The sequence below is a fragment of the Solea solea genome, chromosome 4 (assembly GCF_958295425.1).
Source record: "Solea solea chromosome 4, fSolSol10.1, whole genome shotgun sequence".
Taxonomy (NCBI): Eukaryota; Metazoa; Chordata; class Actinopteri; order Pleuronectiformes; family Soleidae; genus Solea; species Solea solea.
In genome coordinates this window covers 11,472,695-11,492,252 of record NC_081137.1, presented here as the reverse complement: position 1 = coordinate 11,492,252, position 19,558 = coordinate 11,472,695, and the positions used below count along the sequence as shown (strand labels likewise).

The following is a 19,558-nucleotide window of genomic DNA, read 5'->3' as shown; positions in this document are numbered from 1 at the left end:
AATTAAGTAAAGTTATTTTTATCGTCAATTAAATATAATTTCACCTACACTAGACCTTTTTTTTAAGAAAAAAAAAAAGTGAAGTAACTTGTGCTAACATGGCATCTCACCTACCATTCTTGCCGATTCCTTTGCCTTATATTTTTTTTTACATAAAAATGTCATGATTGCCTTTGCACAAATTAGTCACAGGTGCTATTCACGTGGTTTTTACATGATGGAGGCCCCCCCCCCTCACTCAGCTCCGGCCCTGCACATTCTGTTCTGCGCCACTCGCATACGTCAATGTTTGTACAGTGAGTCCATATGCAAATGGTTATTATTATAATTAATATTATTGTTCTTATGCAAAGTCATTGGTTCCAGGAGTCTGGCATGCTCAGAGCTACTCTGTATATTGTGAAGTGTCCAGAGGTGATGGATGTTAATGAGCATGTGTTATTACAATACTTGAGTCTTGGCTTCAGAGTCACTGCCGCTGCTTCTCAAGTCTCACTATATACTGTGTGTTAACATGCTTTAAAAGTGACTGGTGTACATTTTCTGTGTGTTGTAATAAAGTTCTCATTTTTCACTTCTTCTTACTCTCTACTTAAGCACATTTGTATTCAGTAAGAATTATTTTTTTTTTTTTTACTAATTACCAGAGATAAATGTGTTATTTGATCATCAGACAGTGGATCTGAGGTATATGTCTCATTCCCACAACAGAGGAAGTCGAGATTGAAAAAAAAAGAAAAAAAAAGTCCACATCAAAGTCCCTTCCTTGAAAGAAAATAAAAGCACTACACTAAGTTTTATGAGTAAAAGATACAAATAAATAAATAAGACAACTGGTCAAATATTCTCAAATTAAACAAATACAGCAGCATCATAATGATTTTAAATTAAAAAAAAAAAAAGGGTGAAACTGCCCTGTAAGTATATTTCTGTGTAGTAAATTATCTCTTTCACCTTGGTTAGTTAATAGAGCTGTGGGTCATAGTGCACTGGCAGTGACATGATCTGCCAGCAGGTGGCAGTGATGTGAAGTGTTTGAACAGTCGTTCTAGTAACTTACCAGAACTTTTACTGTAGACACTTTGAGAAGATGAAAGGAAAAGTCACCTGAACCTTTTCAGTCATGATTATCTTTTGTACTAGTAACTAATATTCATTTAACAATACCAATATAAATAAATAAATACATAAATAAATGTAAATCATTTATTTGAGTCTTACTTCTCCTACTGTCATCATGTCAAGTTTAAAGCAAATGTATTGTAAATATTTTTGAGATTTTTTATGTAAGGAAAAAAACATAACAAAATAATAAATGTGGAAACTCAAGATCCTTAATTCCCTTACATATCTGCCCTAGAGTTATTCTTATTTTTAACAATACTCCAACATTAGAGACATTCATAAATAAACATAGCCCAATAGTTATAGTACTTTTAAAATCTATGGAACTTTTTATAAAATGAATAACATATGTATATAATTGTTCTGCGAGATATTCTACAGATATTAATGGTTTTTAACAAAAACTAGCTTGAGTTTCTTTTACTCATTTTCTTCTCATCAGATGTTGTTTGCTGAAACAAAAAGTACAGAATATGAACATATTTGCCATTTGTAAACACAAACAGGTGTTTGATCTGTGTTTTATTTCTCCTCCCCTCTGGAAATCGTTGTTTTAGAACTGTTGGGTTTTACTGAATTCTCCACAGAGATATATGCAAAATAAAAAAAATCCTCTTCATCGAGTGAAGATGCACAGACATCAGATCCATGATCGAGATGTCGTGACTTGAATATTTCATCGCCTTGTCAGCACAGCATCTGTTGACCTGCCCGACACGCACAGCATCTCCCTCTTACTGCAGACACCCTGTCACTGTACATCAGCCAGTGGAGCATCGTGGCGCCCAGCGCCTTATCTTCTGCTCCCTCTTCGCATCTCTCCTACAGAAGAAGCATCTTCGCGGGGAACAAGGATTGCACTTTGACGACAGGCTTTGAAAAAGCTAAATCCCCCAAATGCAACAAAAAACAATCCAAAGTAGGAGTGGATGGCAAAATGTAAAACACAAACAAAGAAAAAGGCCATGAAACGCGGGGGATCAGGGTCAGGAACGCATGGCAGGGAGGGCGGTGATTAAGAAACACAGGTGAATCACATCAGAGCAGGGCAGACAATCAGGTGGGAAGACAGGACAGGAAGTTAAACTTAACAAGGTACACACACACACACACACACACACACAAGAAACTACAAAATAAAACAGTCGGGGTACAGTTTGCCAGTCCATCACAGGGCCACATAAAGACAAACAACCATGCAACCATTCACTCTCACACTGTGGTCAATTTAGAGCACATGTGTCAAACTGGTGGCCCAGGGGCCACATGAGGCCCTCCAATCAATTACATGCGGCCCGCCAACCACTGTGCGAGGTGATGGAATAGAGACAGAATATAAGACTAAATGTATTTGTCTGCAATATTTTTATAATAGTAATAAGACATTCTGTTGTAATCATTGCTTTATTAAATGTATTACACTCAACATGAAATTACATATATTTAAGCTGTTTTAGTCACAATTATCCTTGGAATTATTTGCTAAATTTTCAATTTAATTCTCTGTTTTTGTGCATCATAAATATGTTTTTATTGTGAAAATAAGCACTTTTACTTTGCAATTCTGTCTAATATCATAATGAATGTCTTATATTGACCACCGGCTACTACCTAGTTGTTTTTTCCACTTTTTTTCCACTCCTCTATGTCGGCCCCCGCTTGACCAGACTAGATGCTCATTGGCCCCCAGGTCATTTGAGTTTGACACCCCTGATTTAGAGTAACAATACACTGTACATACCCTCTAAAAATGAAATATAATCTACTGTTTATGATCTGTATTACATGATCTTAAAACACAGTTATTATTCCCTTTGTTTCAGATAATACCTGCTTTATTTATGACTATATGACTATAAATATGACTATAGATATGGTCAAATTTGGCTATAACAGAAATAATAAGGCTTACAATTAAAGAAGTGTTGTTTAGTGACTTAAAAAATATACTCCATGTATTTTTAGTGAATATTTATAGTATTTAGTGTATTTAATATAATACATGTGATGAGTATCAATGCAACAGCCTTTAAAACCAGGAAAATGAATCACAGATACTTTATTATGATATGATGATATCCAAAATCTCAGACCAGACCTTGTCTCATGTCACCATATAAAATATGGATATATTTATATATACAGCCCTGACCTCTCATCATCATATCTCATTATAGAACGTCTGCGATAGAGAGAGATTTATAGAGAGAGAGAGAGAGAGAGAGAGAGGTCTCCTGTCTCCTCCTGACAGGATGAATCGAGCTTCAACAGCCTTTTAATACGTCGTCCTCTGCCTCTCATGAGACGCTCTGGAGTCTGAAGTGAGTGTTGTGCAGGAGAAAGACTGTGCAGATGATGGGAGGTGACGTGTCCTCCTTCTCCTTCTTCTGCTGACTCAAATAAGGCAGAACAAGCTCGTGACTAAATATGATTTTCACCATGAAAATGTCCTTTAACAAAAATCACTCTTGTAAAGGATTAAATGACTTCTTGACCCTAACTAAGGACAAGGTTATAATAGTTTGATAGTATTTTTTTTATTTAGTTTTGACTTTTTGTTTTGAGTATGCAAGATGCAAAAAGGTCATATTGTGTGTCATAAAAACCCAACAAAAATGTATGTATGTAAACATGTATCAGGACAGAGGAGCAATCATCTCTGAATCAAATATAAGAGTCTACAAGAAAGTGGAACATCCTGAGTAGTCTTGTGTTCTGTTTCCTGTTTTATTTTGAAATAGTTACCATTTTTGACAAAAGACTCATCCGAAATAACAGATGTCCCACATTGTAAACAAAAACAAATTGAAAATATTTTATGAATGGAAACGCAACCTTTCAAAATTGCTGGAAGAGAAAAATAGATTTACGAAGCAAATTTTCACTACAATTTGTTAGTTTTAGTTTTGTAATCACACAATTCAGTTTCAGTTAGATATCTGTTTTTTTTAAACTCGGGTTTTTATTTTCATGTCAGTTAACGAAAACGTTTTTTATTATTTCGCTAGTTCTCGTTAACTATAATAACCTTGACGAAGGACATCAATGGTAGGAGCTCTTGTACATTTATCAATGAGTTCGTTCAGATTACAGACTAAAAATGTATTTAATATTAGTTTCACACTGAAGAGAATTCGGGCCACATGATGACATTTCTTTGGAAACAATAAAAAAGAAAAGAAAAGAAAAACAAAAACAACCTGAAATTAAAGTCAGAATTCTGTGGGAAAAAATGGCAGAATTCTAAGATGAATTGAAGTCAATATTCTCAGAGAAAATACATATTTCAAATTAAAGTTACATTTCTGGGATTAAATCAGCATAGCTTACATTTTGAGATTAAAGATAGAATTAAAGTTTTTTTTATTTTCTAATTTGTTTCAAAAATATATTCTCATGAACGTAATCCTAACTGTGTTATGTATGTTGTGGACGCAGATGGTGTCAGTGACACTCCAAAGCTCTCAGGACATATTCAGCTTTCCAGGAAGGAGCAAACTTGAGAGGAGGTTTGTGTGCTGATCACTACATCCAATTACTGAAATCCATTTAATTCTCAGCCAGATTTTCTACTATGTTCAGGTGTCATAGTCGCACACGCTCCCTGTCCACATTTGAAGCAGGTGCAGTATTAGTGATGTGGGACCATGTGTCTTCAGCTCTGCCTCCACACGTGCATATTATGACACATGAGGGTCATGATATTACAGCGAAGACAATACTACCTATTTATCTATATACTACCTATTTATCTGTATACTACCTATTTATCTATTTTATATCCTTTGCACTGAACATTGTTCCTTTTTTTATTACTGTACTTTTTTACGTACTTGACACTTGGTTGCTGCTATAATTTCGTTGTACATGTGCAATGACAATTAAAGGTTTCTGATTCTGATTCTGAAGCTGCTGATGCTTTGTGAAATAATGACCTTACATACTTCATTTACAATCTACTTCCCTCTGTAACGACACGTACGTAGAGAATGAGGTTGACTCATTTCCTCGATTTCATGACAACTGATATTCACCATTTACCTCCTCTGTGTCCTCTCATCTGTGTTGTAATGGAACATTTGACTCATTCAGACGAGAGTTGTGTACTTTTTACACAAGGGTGCAACAAGGGTTCGGCCATTATCGTTACCTAATGCTGTTATAAGCGCTCACTCACAGTTAATTCGTGTTTTTAAATAACCATTTATTAATGTTATCGAGTTTAATGAAGTTATTCATTTATATATTATTCAGGGGTCTGTGAAGCTATCGTTAATGTCTAATGTTTAAAAGTTTTAGGTCACTTTAAATGTCTCTCTTTGGTGAACACTTGTTCAAGGTTTCTGTTTCTTCTGTTTCATTCTGCTTTATTTAAATTTGCAATCAACTATTATATATAATATCATATTGCACACATTTGCCCAGTTTCACATCTTCATCATCATCATCATTCAAAGCACACAAACACAACCCTGCTCTACAGTTCTACTGTGTGACCCAGGATTGTACTGCTGTTCCGTTCTCATTGTGGAGCTGGATTTAGGGGTTTGTTTGGGTTAAGATTCTTAAAAGCCTTTAAATCCTGTGTTTGGTGCACTGCGAAATCTATTTCACCTTACTCACACTCACACACACACACACACACACGAGGGGCATGATCAGGGCAGATTGTCAGGTGCAGGTGTGAGGATGGATTTTGCAGTCTTCCCTCGTCTGGCAGCAGGACTAATGTGTGTGGTGAACTGAGGTCATAACACAACAATCCATTAAACACACTGAATACTGACACAACTATATATGACAAAATGGATTCTAATGATATAACAGAAAACAAGGCTATACCAGGTTTCAGGTGTTGACAATAAATGGATTGTAAAGTGGATTGTCCTCGTGCGCCACCCTAGCTGTCAGACACCTCACCTCCCTGAGTTTTTAAAGCTCTTAGCCTGATCAAACCTCTAAAGCCCAGATTATAACCCCCAGGAGGGCATATTTGTGAACATAAGGCGAGAAGTGTTATCTTGCCCGACACCCAGAGAGCAGTGTAATAAAGGTCTATTTGTAATCTCACTGACCCAATTAAACAGTGCACGGGCCAATTTCACCACTGCATTTATCCTGTGCTGCTGGAGAGGGGGTCTGCTTTTCTTCTTCTTTGTGGGAACAGGAGTTAGTTAAACACTTCTTCTTTTTTTTTTAAATTAACTGGGTTTGTCAAATCTGATAGACTCAACCTCACATGGTTCTCCAGTTTCCTCCCTCAGTCCAAAAACATCCATCCATCTTCTGCTGACATAGGGTGATAGGCGGGGTACACTGTGGACAGTTCGCCACAGGGCCACAACTCACAACTATGGTCAATTTGAGAGTGTTCAATTCGCCTAATCTCCATATTGCATGTTGTTGGACTGTGGGAGGAAGCCGGAGAAAACCTACACACACACGGGGGGAAACATGCAAACTCCATGCAGAAAAGCCCTTGTTTCAACTGGGTCTCAAACCCCGGGTCTTCTTGCTGCAAAGGCAAGAGTGCTAACCACTACACCAACCGTGTACAGACATGCAGAGGTTAATGGTTGTGTGTGTCTGTGTGTTTGCCCTGCGATGGACGGATGGACGGACGGATGGATGGTATTTCACATCACAAACTGCAAATGTATTTGTTGTATCGTTCACTGAGATAAGAGAAGAGCGAGAACATGATAATCAGACGAAGCTGCAGCAGAGGATGGAAGACCTGGATCATCAGGATCAGGATCATCATCACTGATGCTGCGGAGGGAGCATCAAGATGACTGTAGATCAAAAAAGAATGATCAGTGAATTATTCAAGACCCGCCCGCTGAGCCCAGGTAACATCACTGATGACGTGGCTAGGATGCACTGCAAGTTGTGCTTTAAAATCATACATAAAAATTTAACAACGTTTATGCAGAGAGACAGAATTGTTGCTCAAACCTGATGTTTTCCAAGGTGGTGCCAAGGTGTTGGCGGTTCCTCCAGACTGTGCTTTCTTTGTAATCTAGTTTACAATAACAGCCACAAACTCCAGGTTCGGTTCAACCTTTTCAACTCCCTTGTAAATCCCTGTAGTACCATCTCCTTCTCTCCGCGACAACTTCCAAAAACATTTGAATGACAGAATTTCGGCTCTTCAGCCAGCTACCTCCACCGCCGTTACCTCTGTTACTCATGTCACTGACCCCTCCGACTTTCGTTTGAGTTCCTGTCCTCGATCAGTTTGAGCCAATTCCCTTTCCACACTCTCTGACACAGTTATGCACTTGCACGGGCTACATACTGTCCTTTTGATAGTCTCCCATCTCGCCTGCTTAAAAATGTATTTGACACTGTTGGGCCCACTGTACATGTTTTAATAAACACCAGTCTTACATCAGGGTGTGTTCCAGCTGCTTTTAAACACTCTGCTGTGCAACCCCTTATCAAAAAGAGAAACCTGGACCCCTCAGTTTGACCTCATTTTAGACCAATCTGAAAATAACCATTCAAAGTTTAATAACTGTCCAAAGTTTTAGAAAAAAAGTGGTTTTTAATAGCACTCAAACAGCCCTCTTGAGAGTTATGAGTGATATTTTGGTCAGAGTTGACTCCACTAAAAACTGGAACCAAGATCAGATCCATAAAAACACTTTTGACCGACAGATTTCATATTATATTTATGAAAATATTTATAAGACTGTAAAGAACTCTCACCCCCAAAAGAAGTTCTGAAGATTAACTGTGCAACTATATGTTACAGATGTGTTTTGATTATAACTGTATAATTATGATAATAATTAGGGGCCGGTATTGTAAGACCTAAAATAATGTTTTGTTCTGAATGAATTCATCTATATGAGCTGTTGATTTTTGGGGACAATGAGCTTAAGTGCTAATTTTTTCCTTTTGTTGACCGTGATATACATATATGCTTCTATTTTTTTTTTTTTTTTCATGAAGAGACTTTGATATTGTTTTAGCATTCTTTATTTCAGATACAACAGACTGCCAGTCGCTCTGAAAGCCTGGTAAATGAATTTGTAGGAAAACACTTGCTCCTGTAAATCCAATAAATCTAAACAAACAAAGTCAGCTAAGCAGATACTATACTAAGCAGATGCTTAACTGGTTTTAGGAAGCAAAAAAAATTTCCTAATTTCATTTAGGGAACAAAAGTTGCTTTTATTTCAAGAGTCAGTGTAAGCAATGTCACTTAGCACCGGGAGTTCACAAGGCTTTAGGGCAGTTAAAATCGCTTAAAAGTTGGTCTATTACATGCTGATTCAATATGAGACCATGTATTTATAGTCCTTGCAGCAAAAGCAGCGGCTCGGTCCTCTCTGTGTGATAAATTGTGTGTCTGTTTTCTGTGTGATTAGATTAAGTTACAATCCCAGATGCTCTGAGTCTGTACTTTAAATTATTGTGCAATTAATGCAGCACAAGATTCACTAGTGTAGCATTGTATCTGGTGAAGAACATCTTATCTGTGTCTCTGTCTAGTAGATAACATAATAACAAACGCTGTAAAATACATTCAATTCAGTTTTTTCTTTAACAGAATGGTTTTTGACACACATCCATCTCGCGTTACAGAGAATGCTCCAAAAATGATTATACTGATTAAGTAATAGTCAGCCAATTAGTTAGACGGTAAGTGCCGCCAATGTGCTGGTGAACTGGACGTAAAATAGCAAAACAGGCCACAGCAGCAGGGAATAGAGGAGGAAACAGCAGGAAAAACATGCACTAATGTGGAAGGAGGATATAGGCTCAATCCCAGTGTCCCCACCTAAACCCTTAAGACCCGACACCTCACGGACTTTCATGATGTCACCTGCTAAGTACCTGAGTGCAAGGGCAGAAAAGAAACTCTACATGGATATACGATTATACATCAAGGCACGCACGAGTTGCTGATCCACTGCTGTGTCCATCAGTGAGTTCAAATGTGGTACTTGGTGTCTTCTGGGTTTGAAATCTCTCATTTGGATTAACTTGCATTTTCCAAACTTGACTTTAAGGCTAAAAGTGCCATATAACATATTCTTTAGATATGAATTACTGCAGTAATTTTCTTAAGTGAGCCCTTTGTTAAGAGGCTCAAATCTGTTTTCCCTTATATTCCCACGGGCAGGCAGTGATTACTTGCCATTTAATGGGGAAAAGTTATTATATTATTATATTATATATTTCTTATATTCTAATTATAATATGCTTTGAAACAATAGTCATTATACCTAACTTAAAGAAACTTTTCACCCCTGAAAAGGGCTTTTTGAGTGTTAAGACCTGATTTTAGGGTAAAGGTTAGAAGTGGGTTTAGGTTAGGGTTAGGGTTAGGCATTGACTGTTTATGGTTCAGATTGTTAAGGTCGTCTTAATAAAAACATAGACGCACACACACAACCCTGTGTGTATGTGTGCGTTTGTGTTGATCCCATAACAGGATGGTTCATGGCACATGATTCATGCTGGACTAATAGATGCTATATGTGCATCTGTCCCTGTGTGATCTTAAAATCCCTCTGTCGCCCTCCGGACACATGGAACCATGTGCCACGAACCATTATCATTGTCCCTGTCATGTGTACTTATTTTTTAATGATACTGTTATTATATTCTTCATAATATTCTTCATTTATGTTGATAGATTGTGAAAACGCACTTTGAGACCTGTAGCTCATAATGTTTATGTGAAATGTTTCACTGTTTAACAAGTGCTTGTTGTTTTCTGTCCAAAAAAATAAAAATAAATCACAGTTATCTTTCTATTCGGCATTTATCATAACAATTATCAATATTAACTCGTTTGTAAAGCAATTATTAGGACATTTTGGACATATTACTTACCCATATAACAAAATGATGTTTGTATTGTAAACTTTGGATATAGTTATCTTTCTATTCGGCATTTATCATAACAATTATGAATATTAACTCGTTTTTTAAAGCAATTATTGGGACATTTTTGGACATATTACTTACCCATATAACAATGTATGTATTGTAAACTTTGGATATATTTAAGACAACATGCAGTCATTAAACCTGACATGAAGAAGTTTGCAAAACAAAGAAAAGTGTGTGTGTGTGTGTGTGTGTGTGTGCGCTACATGTATTACTTGTGTTCACACAGTCACATTATGGAGACTTGTCATGGTTATAGTTCAGTAGTTATGGTTCGTGGTAGTCTGTATGTCAATCTAATGTCCTCTGAAGTCCCTGAAACCAGACTGTGTGTGTGTGTGTGTGCATGAAATGACTAAGGAAATCCCGAATGTGTGGTCACATGACAACAGATTGTTTACAGTTATCTCGAAACAGTGGGTGGGTCAATTTACTCACTGGCTCATCTCACCCCACTCCCACTGTCCGCTGTGGTTCCAAAGCGCACTGCGCTGTCTCCTTGATTCAGCATATTGGGAACAATATATTTTGTTTTGTTTGTTTTTCCTTAAATAAATAAATAAATACATAAATAAATAAATATATATTTGCTTTGCTCCAAAACTTAGTCTTAAAAAAGGTTTTAGCCGTTTGAAGTTTTGTGCCCGCAGCAGCTCCACAGTGCGTACTTGTGTTTTATTGATGATGATGGTGATGATGATGATGATGTGATAACCTGATGAGAGAGCCAGTTGCCACGGCGGCTGCTGCCATGTCGTACCATCCGCATCTCGGTGCCGCTCAGCCCTCGTTCCTCGCCGCGCTGTCTCTACCAGATGTCGCCCAGTCGGAGCGCTATTCCTCCGCCTCTGACGCGCGGCGGCGCGCGGATCTGCGCCGCCAGCCTCAAGCGGCTCATCCGCGCTCCCTCACGAGCCTGCAGCTCGAACCTGGATCCGATGATGACCCGGTCGTCACACTGGAGTCAAAGAATCTGTGGGATGAATTTCACAAAATGGGGACCGAGATGGTGATTACAAGGTCTGGAAGGTAAGTTTGGTAAAGTATACAAGCGCATTTAGTGCATATATTGCCAGAGAGGGTAATGGATTGACTTTAAATAATTGGTAAATATGACCATGAGATTAATCATAGGGACAGGTTTTCTTTCTTTCATTCTTTCTTTCTTGCAGGAAACTTTTAAAAATTTAAAAAATATACAGTCATATATATATAGACTGTGACATATCATGGACACTTGTAACCTTACAGTAATGAAAGGTGAAATTTACAATTTGGACTTAATTTTGTAGTTAAAATGTGATGCCTCCATTCAGTCAATTTACAAAAATAAAACTTCAGTGAGTTTGACACAGCAAAAAAGAAAAATAACCAAATTGATTTTGACATTTACAAAAACAAAAAACGAGAGATGATGACAAAGTGCAACAACATACAGTTAGACTGCAATATTTAAAATCTTTATTTGGTTTAAAAAATATCACTGAAGACCTAACTTCAGTGATATAAGTGTAACTTCTCAGAAAATTTAAGATCAGTGTGTTATAAATTTACAATCTAAATCAGGGGCGTCAAACTGGCGGCCCGGGGGCCACATGTGGCCCTCTAATCGATTACATGCGGCCCGCCCACCACTGTGCTGAGGCACTGAGGTGATGGAATATATACAGAATATAAGACTATATTTATTTGCTAGCAATATTATTATTATAATAGTAATAAAACATTTGGTTGTAATCATTGCTTTATTAAATGTATTACAAACAACATTAAATTACATATATTTAAGCTGCTTTAATTACAGTTATCCTTGTCATTATTTGCCAAGTTTTCTATTTATTTCTCCATTTTTGTGCATCATAAATGTGTTTTTAATGTGAAGTATACATCATTTTATAACAAAACAAGCACTGTTACTTTGCAATTCTGTCTAACATTATAATGAATATCGTATATTGCCCACCCACTACTAAATAGTTGTTTTTTTCCACGTTTTTTCCCTAGACCAGCCCCCTCTTGCCCAGACTAGATGCTCATTGGCCCCCAGGTCATTTGAGTTTGACACCCCTGATCTAAATAAGAAAATAAGCAAACAGAGCAAAAAAAAATAGCCAGTGGAATCTCAAATGTTAATCATTTCCATCACAGTCTTTCAATTTATTCTCCTCTATCAACATGTCGCTACAGGAGGATGTTCCCGCCTTTTAAAGTGACAGTAGACGGGCTGCAGGAGTCGGACAAGTACATCATGCTAATGGACATCGTCGCTGTCGATGAATGCCGTTACAAGTTTCACAACTCCCGCTGGAAGGTGGCGGGGAAAGCTGACCCTGAGATGCCAAAGCGTATGTACATTCACCCAGACAGCCCCTCCAAAGGAGAGCAGTGGATGAGCAAACCCGTCACTTTTCACAAACTCAAACTCACCAACAATATTTCCGACAAGCGCGGGTTTGTAAGTAACACAAGTTTGAATTGTTGCAGCTTATATGACTTATTTGTTATAATATAACCGTACCGTGTGTTGAGATTAAATCAAACTTCTTTAATATTTCAGACAGTTTTGAATTCGATGCATAAATACCAGCCCAGATTTCACATTGTGAGAGCCAACGACATAATAAAGCTTCCGTACAGCACGTTCCGGACTTATGTTTTCCCAGAGATGGAGTTCATCGCTGTCACTGCCTATCAGAATGAAAAGGTAATGCCCTCACACACACACATACACACACATCAAACCTTATTTCACTCTCTGTTCCATAGTTGATATGTATTTATATGTAAGTGTTACAGAAACATTAATAAAGCCGTAATAGATCGAAAAAATATCCACTCATAAATGTATTTTATAATGTGCAGCTACGTTTTTCTTCTTCTTTTTTTTTATCAGATTACGCAGCTGAAAATCGACAACAATCCCTTTGCCAAAGGATTCAGAGACACAGGGAATGGGAAACGAGAAAAGAGGTAAGTGTTTCGTCCTCATATAAAAACATCAGAATGGCACACATGTGAAAAATGCAGGCTTATCCTTTAACCCTGAGTACAACTGTGTGATGTTCAGGAGCATACAAGAAAACCTAACTGTGCTGCACGAGGGCCAAAGCACAGCGGAGCAGGACAGCGGCGATTCTGACGACTCGGGTGAACAACGCAGTACGAGTGATGCCATCTATTCCCCTCTGGAGCTGGTCAGCAGCCCTCTGATGTCCACACCATCCTGCTTCGGTGCGTGAATTTACAGTGTGAACAAATGCCTTTTCTAATGAATCAATATCGATTCTATAAATACACAACGCTACTAATGCACATTAGAAATAATATTTGTACTTTTTTCCGAACATATTTCCATATAGGAATGTTGAAACATGAATGTTGGATTAAGAAAATGTAAATATGAGTGATGTTGGCTGTGTTAACATGTATGTTTATTTTGTTTCCTTCTTTCTTACAATATTCAGATGTGTTTGGTAATTGTACAATTTATAGGATACATGCATCCATTAATTATTCTCTTTTTTTTTTTAAATTGACAGCTGTCCATCACAGGCAAACAACCGTTCACTGTCACATTCACACATACTGTCATTTTAGAGTGTCCACTCAACCTCTACAGCGCGAGCCACTACCCCATCGTGTGGCCCATCATTCAACAATAGTTCAAAAAATGCAGTTTTTACTTTCAAATACATTTTATTAAAAATGATCTTTTCTCCACACAGACGAGAACAACACTGGGTGTGATTCGGATTGTGATCAACAAAGCGAGGACACTGCTGAAGCCAACTGTTCCTGGGATAGATATACGTCTGCTCCGAGTCTGAGAAGTGAGGAGCTACTGCGTAACAGGTCGGCTCTTAGTAAGAGTCATGACTGCCAGGATGCAACCAATGAAAGGACAGTGTTCAGAACATCAGATGATATGTACTCCATGAAGAGGGACTCGTCAATAGAGCACATGGGTGACATCCTGTCGTCTCTCAGATGTGGTCACCGTCAGATTTTGGATTTTTCAGGTGCAAACAGGCAACACTTGCTGAAGTTTGGTGCGCCTTTTTTGTTTCACCCTGGACAATTGACAGTGAAGCCAGAGGCTTTCCCCGCTACGACTACAGCACATCGATTTTCCTCTTTGTCTGGAGTGGATGAACTAGTAAGTGGAGAGCTGACTCTTCAAAGCATCACCTCTGCATCTCCCTTCATGGTTCACCTGTCACAACACATGCTGGCATCTCAGGTTCGAATCAGCAGGAGCACAGTACGCAACACTCAACACATTCTACATACAGTATACTTTAAGGGCAGAGACTCCCAAAGTATGGGATGTGGCCCACTGGTGGGTCTTGGAAATGTTGCAGGGATAAGCAGGGAATAAGGTGTTTATGGTCAGTGCATGAAGAAAAAACTTCTTGTATGTATTCATTACAGATACATCTGTATAGAGAAGGTTCCTCTTACGGTTAAAATGCAGACAGACTGACCAAGAACCTTTAAGTAAAACAGCACAGTTTGAGCTTATACCTCCAGGGAAGAAAAGGTAACAAAATAATGATAGATTATGTCAAGAAATGAGTCTGTGCACAATGTTGCATTCCATTTACACTGGAAATCAGAAACTGGGAGTGATGACACCCAATTGAATTTTAGTTGAGAAGTCAGAAAAAAAACATGGACCCACTCGTATAAGGTATTTTATTCACAAACAGTCAAGCAACATGTCTCTGGTTGAAACTTGAACAGTGTACAACTGATTGACTGTGACACAAATACAACAGATGTGCCATTAACAGTAAAAGTAGCAGTGTTTGTACGAAGGCAGCCACTTTGGACATTTAAAACATTTTAAATATCATTTCATTATGCTTCATTTAACTTGAATTTCCTTTCGACTGCACACATATGCTGATGATGCACATATTTAAATATTGAACTTAACCACTTAACCAGCTACATGTGTTAGACGTTACGAAGTTCAGGACATCGTTTGGAGGGATTTTCTCAATCTAAACATCTTGGGATTTTAATGGACCGTGTGAATATAATTGGCAATGGCTCGGCTAATGCACAAATCTAAGCGGACACTTCTCGGATCATCAACCCGCTAAAGTGGGAGTCGATATCATGCAGTTCATTTTTGTGGTCTTGTAATGGCGAGTCCTAAATTATGGAAAGCACTTTACAGAAAGCATGTCTTAGTCGCTCAGGATCATCTTCAGATCTGACGCCACTTGAGTGTAGAAATGACTTTCAGGGAAAACTAATCACAGCGAAAACTACATGTATAGTCTTTTTGTCGTTTGAATGAACTGACCCTTTAAATTGCTCCATACATTTTTTTTTAGTAATACATAGAAGCCAATACATAGTTATTGCCTTATTGTTATTACCTAATTTTTATATTTCATGACACCAGACCGACCACGGAAAATTAGAAACAGTTTGTATTTAAAAAGCATGCTTAGCCACTTTAATAGGTACACAAGACAGCTAATGAAGTAGCAGTTGTGGCACAAGTTGAGGTCTTATTTATCTGCTTAAGATCTGACATACTTCAGTGATGGTCTTCTACTCCACCTACCTTGAGTGTAACAAGTGATCATTTGAGTTAATATTGCCTTTCTATCATCATGAACCAGATGTTTGGCATCAACAAGGCTACTTTTTTCACCCAGAGAAAAGATTGTCTACTGCTCACTTGATATGTTTCTGTCCAACCTCTATAAACACTAGAGATGGTTGTGCATAAAAATCCCAATAGATCAGTAGTGTCTGAAATACTCATCTCAGTGAACAACAGATAACAAGCACTTGAACAAGTGTACCTACAAAAGTGAATGCTGTCAATGAAAAGTATAGTGATCCAAGTTGTTTTAAGGAAACATTTGTATTTTTCATGCAGGGAATCCCACTGTCACCATATGGAGGATATCCGTACTGCTTCGTGGCTGCCCCAGCTGCAGTCGCCCCGGCTCTCCCCGCTTCTTCTGCAACCTTATCTCTCTCCAGAAACCACTGTGTGCACGGATCTCGACCTTGGTTGCGATTTAGCCCCTATCATCTCCCGACATCTGCCACCTCACACCCATGCCTGCTCGCAGAGTTTTCGTCTGGGAGTTCACACTCACAGTCCAAACCGGACAGCAGAAAGCCAGGTCCTGTTTGTGTCAATCACAGCTACGAGAAGGCCAAGCAGAGGACTGCTCCACTTCAAACCACCTCTAAAGCTTCTGTATATGAGGTGCTTAGAGGAGCTGATAAACCACGATAAACTCTCCTATTGTTGTGATGGACAATGATGAAAAAAGGCATTTAATTGACATAAGGAAAAAAAAAATGTTATGATCATAATGCACATTATGATCAAAGAACAGTAGGTATTGCTGCTATACTGAATAACCCCATCACAGACTCGGGGTGTGAATCACAAGGTACCTCATGATATGTGATACACGGTCCATGATACCAATAATATCACGATACTATAACGATTCTGTGATAATCAATATATTGCAAGACAATCATAGTTCAGGATTTTTCTATTTATTCACAACATAGAGAACAAATTGCATAAAGTCTATGTGTTCAACGTGGATGAGGCATTTCTTTTATGACAATATTTCACCTAATAGATATTTTGACCCTCCCCTATAACAGACCCCACTACAATCGAAATCTTGGAAAATTAACAAGTCTTTTAAAGTCATTTTTTTGGATTGTGTGGTTGTATGAGGTCCAAAGGTAGTGCTCACTGACAGTGGTCAATACTTACTACCTTTAACCACACTGCAAAAAAAAACAAGTATCCCCTTAATGTGTCCATACAACAAACACCATGAGTCAGCCATAAGCCACCAATGCCATACTTGTGTATTTCCACCTTAGAACTGTAATAATGTAATAAAAAAAAAAAAACATTACATGTGGAATACAGAGTTGCAATCATTGCCACGTGGGCATTTTCAATAACATTACATGTATAAGAGGTCACAGTTTTATTTAAGGTTCAACACAATTTAAAGAGTTGTTTTCATGTCATGTCTAGGGCTCCATACAAGCATGTTATGCTGTGGTCATGCAGGGCATGCAGTAAGTCAATGCGAGGATGCGAGGAGACAGGTGGCGCTCCATTCACTCGAGCTGAAAAATGTCCACTTTGGCGAAAACTAAAACCAGTGTTCTCCTGACCTCACATCCGTAACTTGACATCACATATGTGACACTAAAAGTTTTATCTGGTGCAAAGCAAATATTTGCATTCAGTGGTTCCATGGTGTTAAGAAACTACAGTGGCCTTTGCATCCCAGAAATGATATTAACATTCTTTCAATTTCCCTCTCTCTCTCTCTCTCTCTCTCTCTGCTTCGTCCTTATCACTTATTACTTTATGTATCAGGTTCATGTGAGCAGAGCCATTCTTCTGCATTTGAAAGTATATAAGAAGTAAAAAGTACTTCTAAGGCTATAAAAAACAAACTACTTTTATTTTAAAGCAATGATACATTTATACAAGCATACTTTCGTCAATCAAATTGTAGCACTCTGGACCTCTAAGACCTTACCCATACCCGCCTGCTTCTTGATTTGCCTGCATGCTTGACTGTGATGCCAACTGCCCATCATCTCTTTGTACTTTTGCCTGCTTGGTTTATTTGCCTTGTTTTCACAGTAAAGACTCTTTGCCTGCCAGCATTGTCTCTGCTCTGCTTTTATCCCTGACATCAGCGTCTTTTTTGGGCATATTGGAAGTCTTGTGCAAGTTTAAAGTAAAATCAATGAAAGATGCTAATTGGAAATTTAGATGCCATTCAAACCGGATATTTACACACATCCCGAGTGACCCGATCTTGCTAAGTTCAGGTCTAAAACACTCCCAGTCCATCCCGAATGTGTCCTCAGATCGTTTCACAGAAACCACCTTCAGAGAGTGACCACATTGTGATCATCAGTGCGATAATGGTAAAACCCACTGGTGTAGATATGGGACAGGTAAAGCTGATACATCTTGCACTGTAAAAAGTCCTTCAATGGTATTGTCCGTATGAATTTATTTTAAAAAGTAAATTTCTTTCAATTAATTAATTCCCTTTTCATTTGTTGTTTTTTTTAGGGCGCCCCAGACATGACAGGGGAAAAAAAAACTCTGATTCATGGCCACAAACTACTAATTTGTTCCTACAAAATAGGTAAAACATGCGCATAAAAATACTAAATTGTGGCCACGAAACACTAATTCTTTCCCCTGAAATAGGTGAAACACGCGCACAAAATACTAATTCATAGTCACAAAATACTAATTGGATTTAATTGTAAGAAGTTACACGTAACTAAAAAAATTTCATGTTTTGGTCATTTATTATTATCTATCATTAAATTGATTTCATTGACTTTCCCATTAAATTAGATCTGACCTGAACGCCATTTGTTCAGTTTTGTGCAGAGTCTTGGAAGGATAAATAAATCATGCAATACATGTAAGTTACTGTTTATTAACTGTTATTTTAAGTTTGATTTAAATCAGAAGTGTTCAAGATTTTTTAAAGAATATATAGTAGAAGATTGTACTTTGACACTTGTGTCACTTAAAAAGCTGACATCAGAAGTTGGTTATGTAATTCTGAAGTCAGAAGAGCCTGTAATTTATTTTACTGTCAAGTGTTCTTACGGGTATAGAGTAAAATGTTGTTCTTTAAAGGTGTTTGACGTAGTCATTTTGTCTTTCTTAGTTTTAGTTCTTTATAAATAAAGAACTAGATTAGACCTGCCATATACAAATAATTCCCATGTGACTATTTGTATATGGCAGCATTTAATACATTTTGGAAGTGAATATCTCTCTTCTCTTTATTCGTTATAGCAATGTTAACTAATGTCATGGAAAATAACATTTTCCATGTTTCCCATGTCCTTTATGGCTTTGGTCACGTACACATCCACCTTTGAACTACACATGTGTTGCTCTCATCATATACATTTCTTGTGACTTTCACATTGTTGCTCACATTTGTTGCTCTTCATACACATTTCTTGTAAGCTCATACGAGGACAACTCACCTTTTGACCTACACACAGTGTCTCTCTCCCTGGCATATTTACACCATTAGTTGCAGTCGCACATAATCTGATTCATAGACCTTTCGGACCAGAAATCCAGTTATTGCTTTATTTATTGAATTCATTTTCCACAAACAATGGAAGGACTTGGTCTACATAAGTTTTATTATTTTGAGTATTTTTTTTCTCCACTAATAAAACATCAACAGTGTTTTTTTGTAGTTCTTAATGCCACAAACTATCATTATTTTGAATATAATACATCTGTATGAAAAAGCTAACATGTAATATTTTAATTTTGTGGATGAAATGGGTTTTGTGGCTCCAGATTAAATGTATTTCATAGTAAAGGTTGCAGACCCCTGACTTATTTTTTGACACACAGCCTCTTTAAGCTTTGCCTCGATCAGCCCAGCAGGAACCGTTTAGACTCTTTGGGCCGGATGTATGAGACTTTAACTCTGCCTGA

At 37.8% G+C, this 19,558-nt stretch overlaps 1 protein-coding gene across 1 annotated transcript; it reads left to right on the top strand.

Moving 5' to 3' along the window:
- Positions 1-10,685: 10,685 nt before the first annotated feature.
- Positions 10,686-17,668, top strand: LOC131458605 (T-box transcription factor TBX3-like). The gene is made up of 7 exons (XM_058627792.1): positions 10,686-11,064; positions 12,223-12,490; positions 12,593-12,739; positions 12,929-13,005; positions 13,103-13,266; positions 13,761-14,191; positions 15,938-17,668. Exons 1-7 carry the CDS (start codon positions 10,754-10,756, stop codon positions 16,304-16,306), a joined length of 1,767 nt encoding a protein of 588 aa, XP_058483775.1. The 5' UTR covers positions 10,686-10,753; the 3' UTR covers positions 16,307-17,668.
- The last annotated feature ends 1,890 nt before the right edge of the window (positions 17,669-19,558 follow it).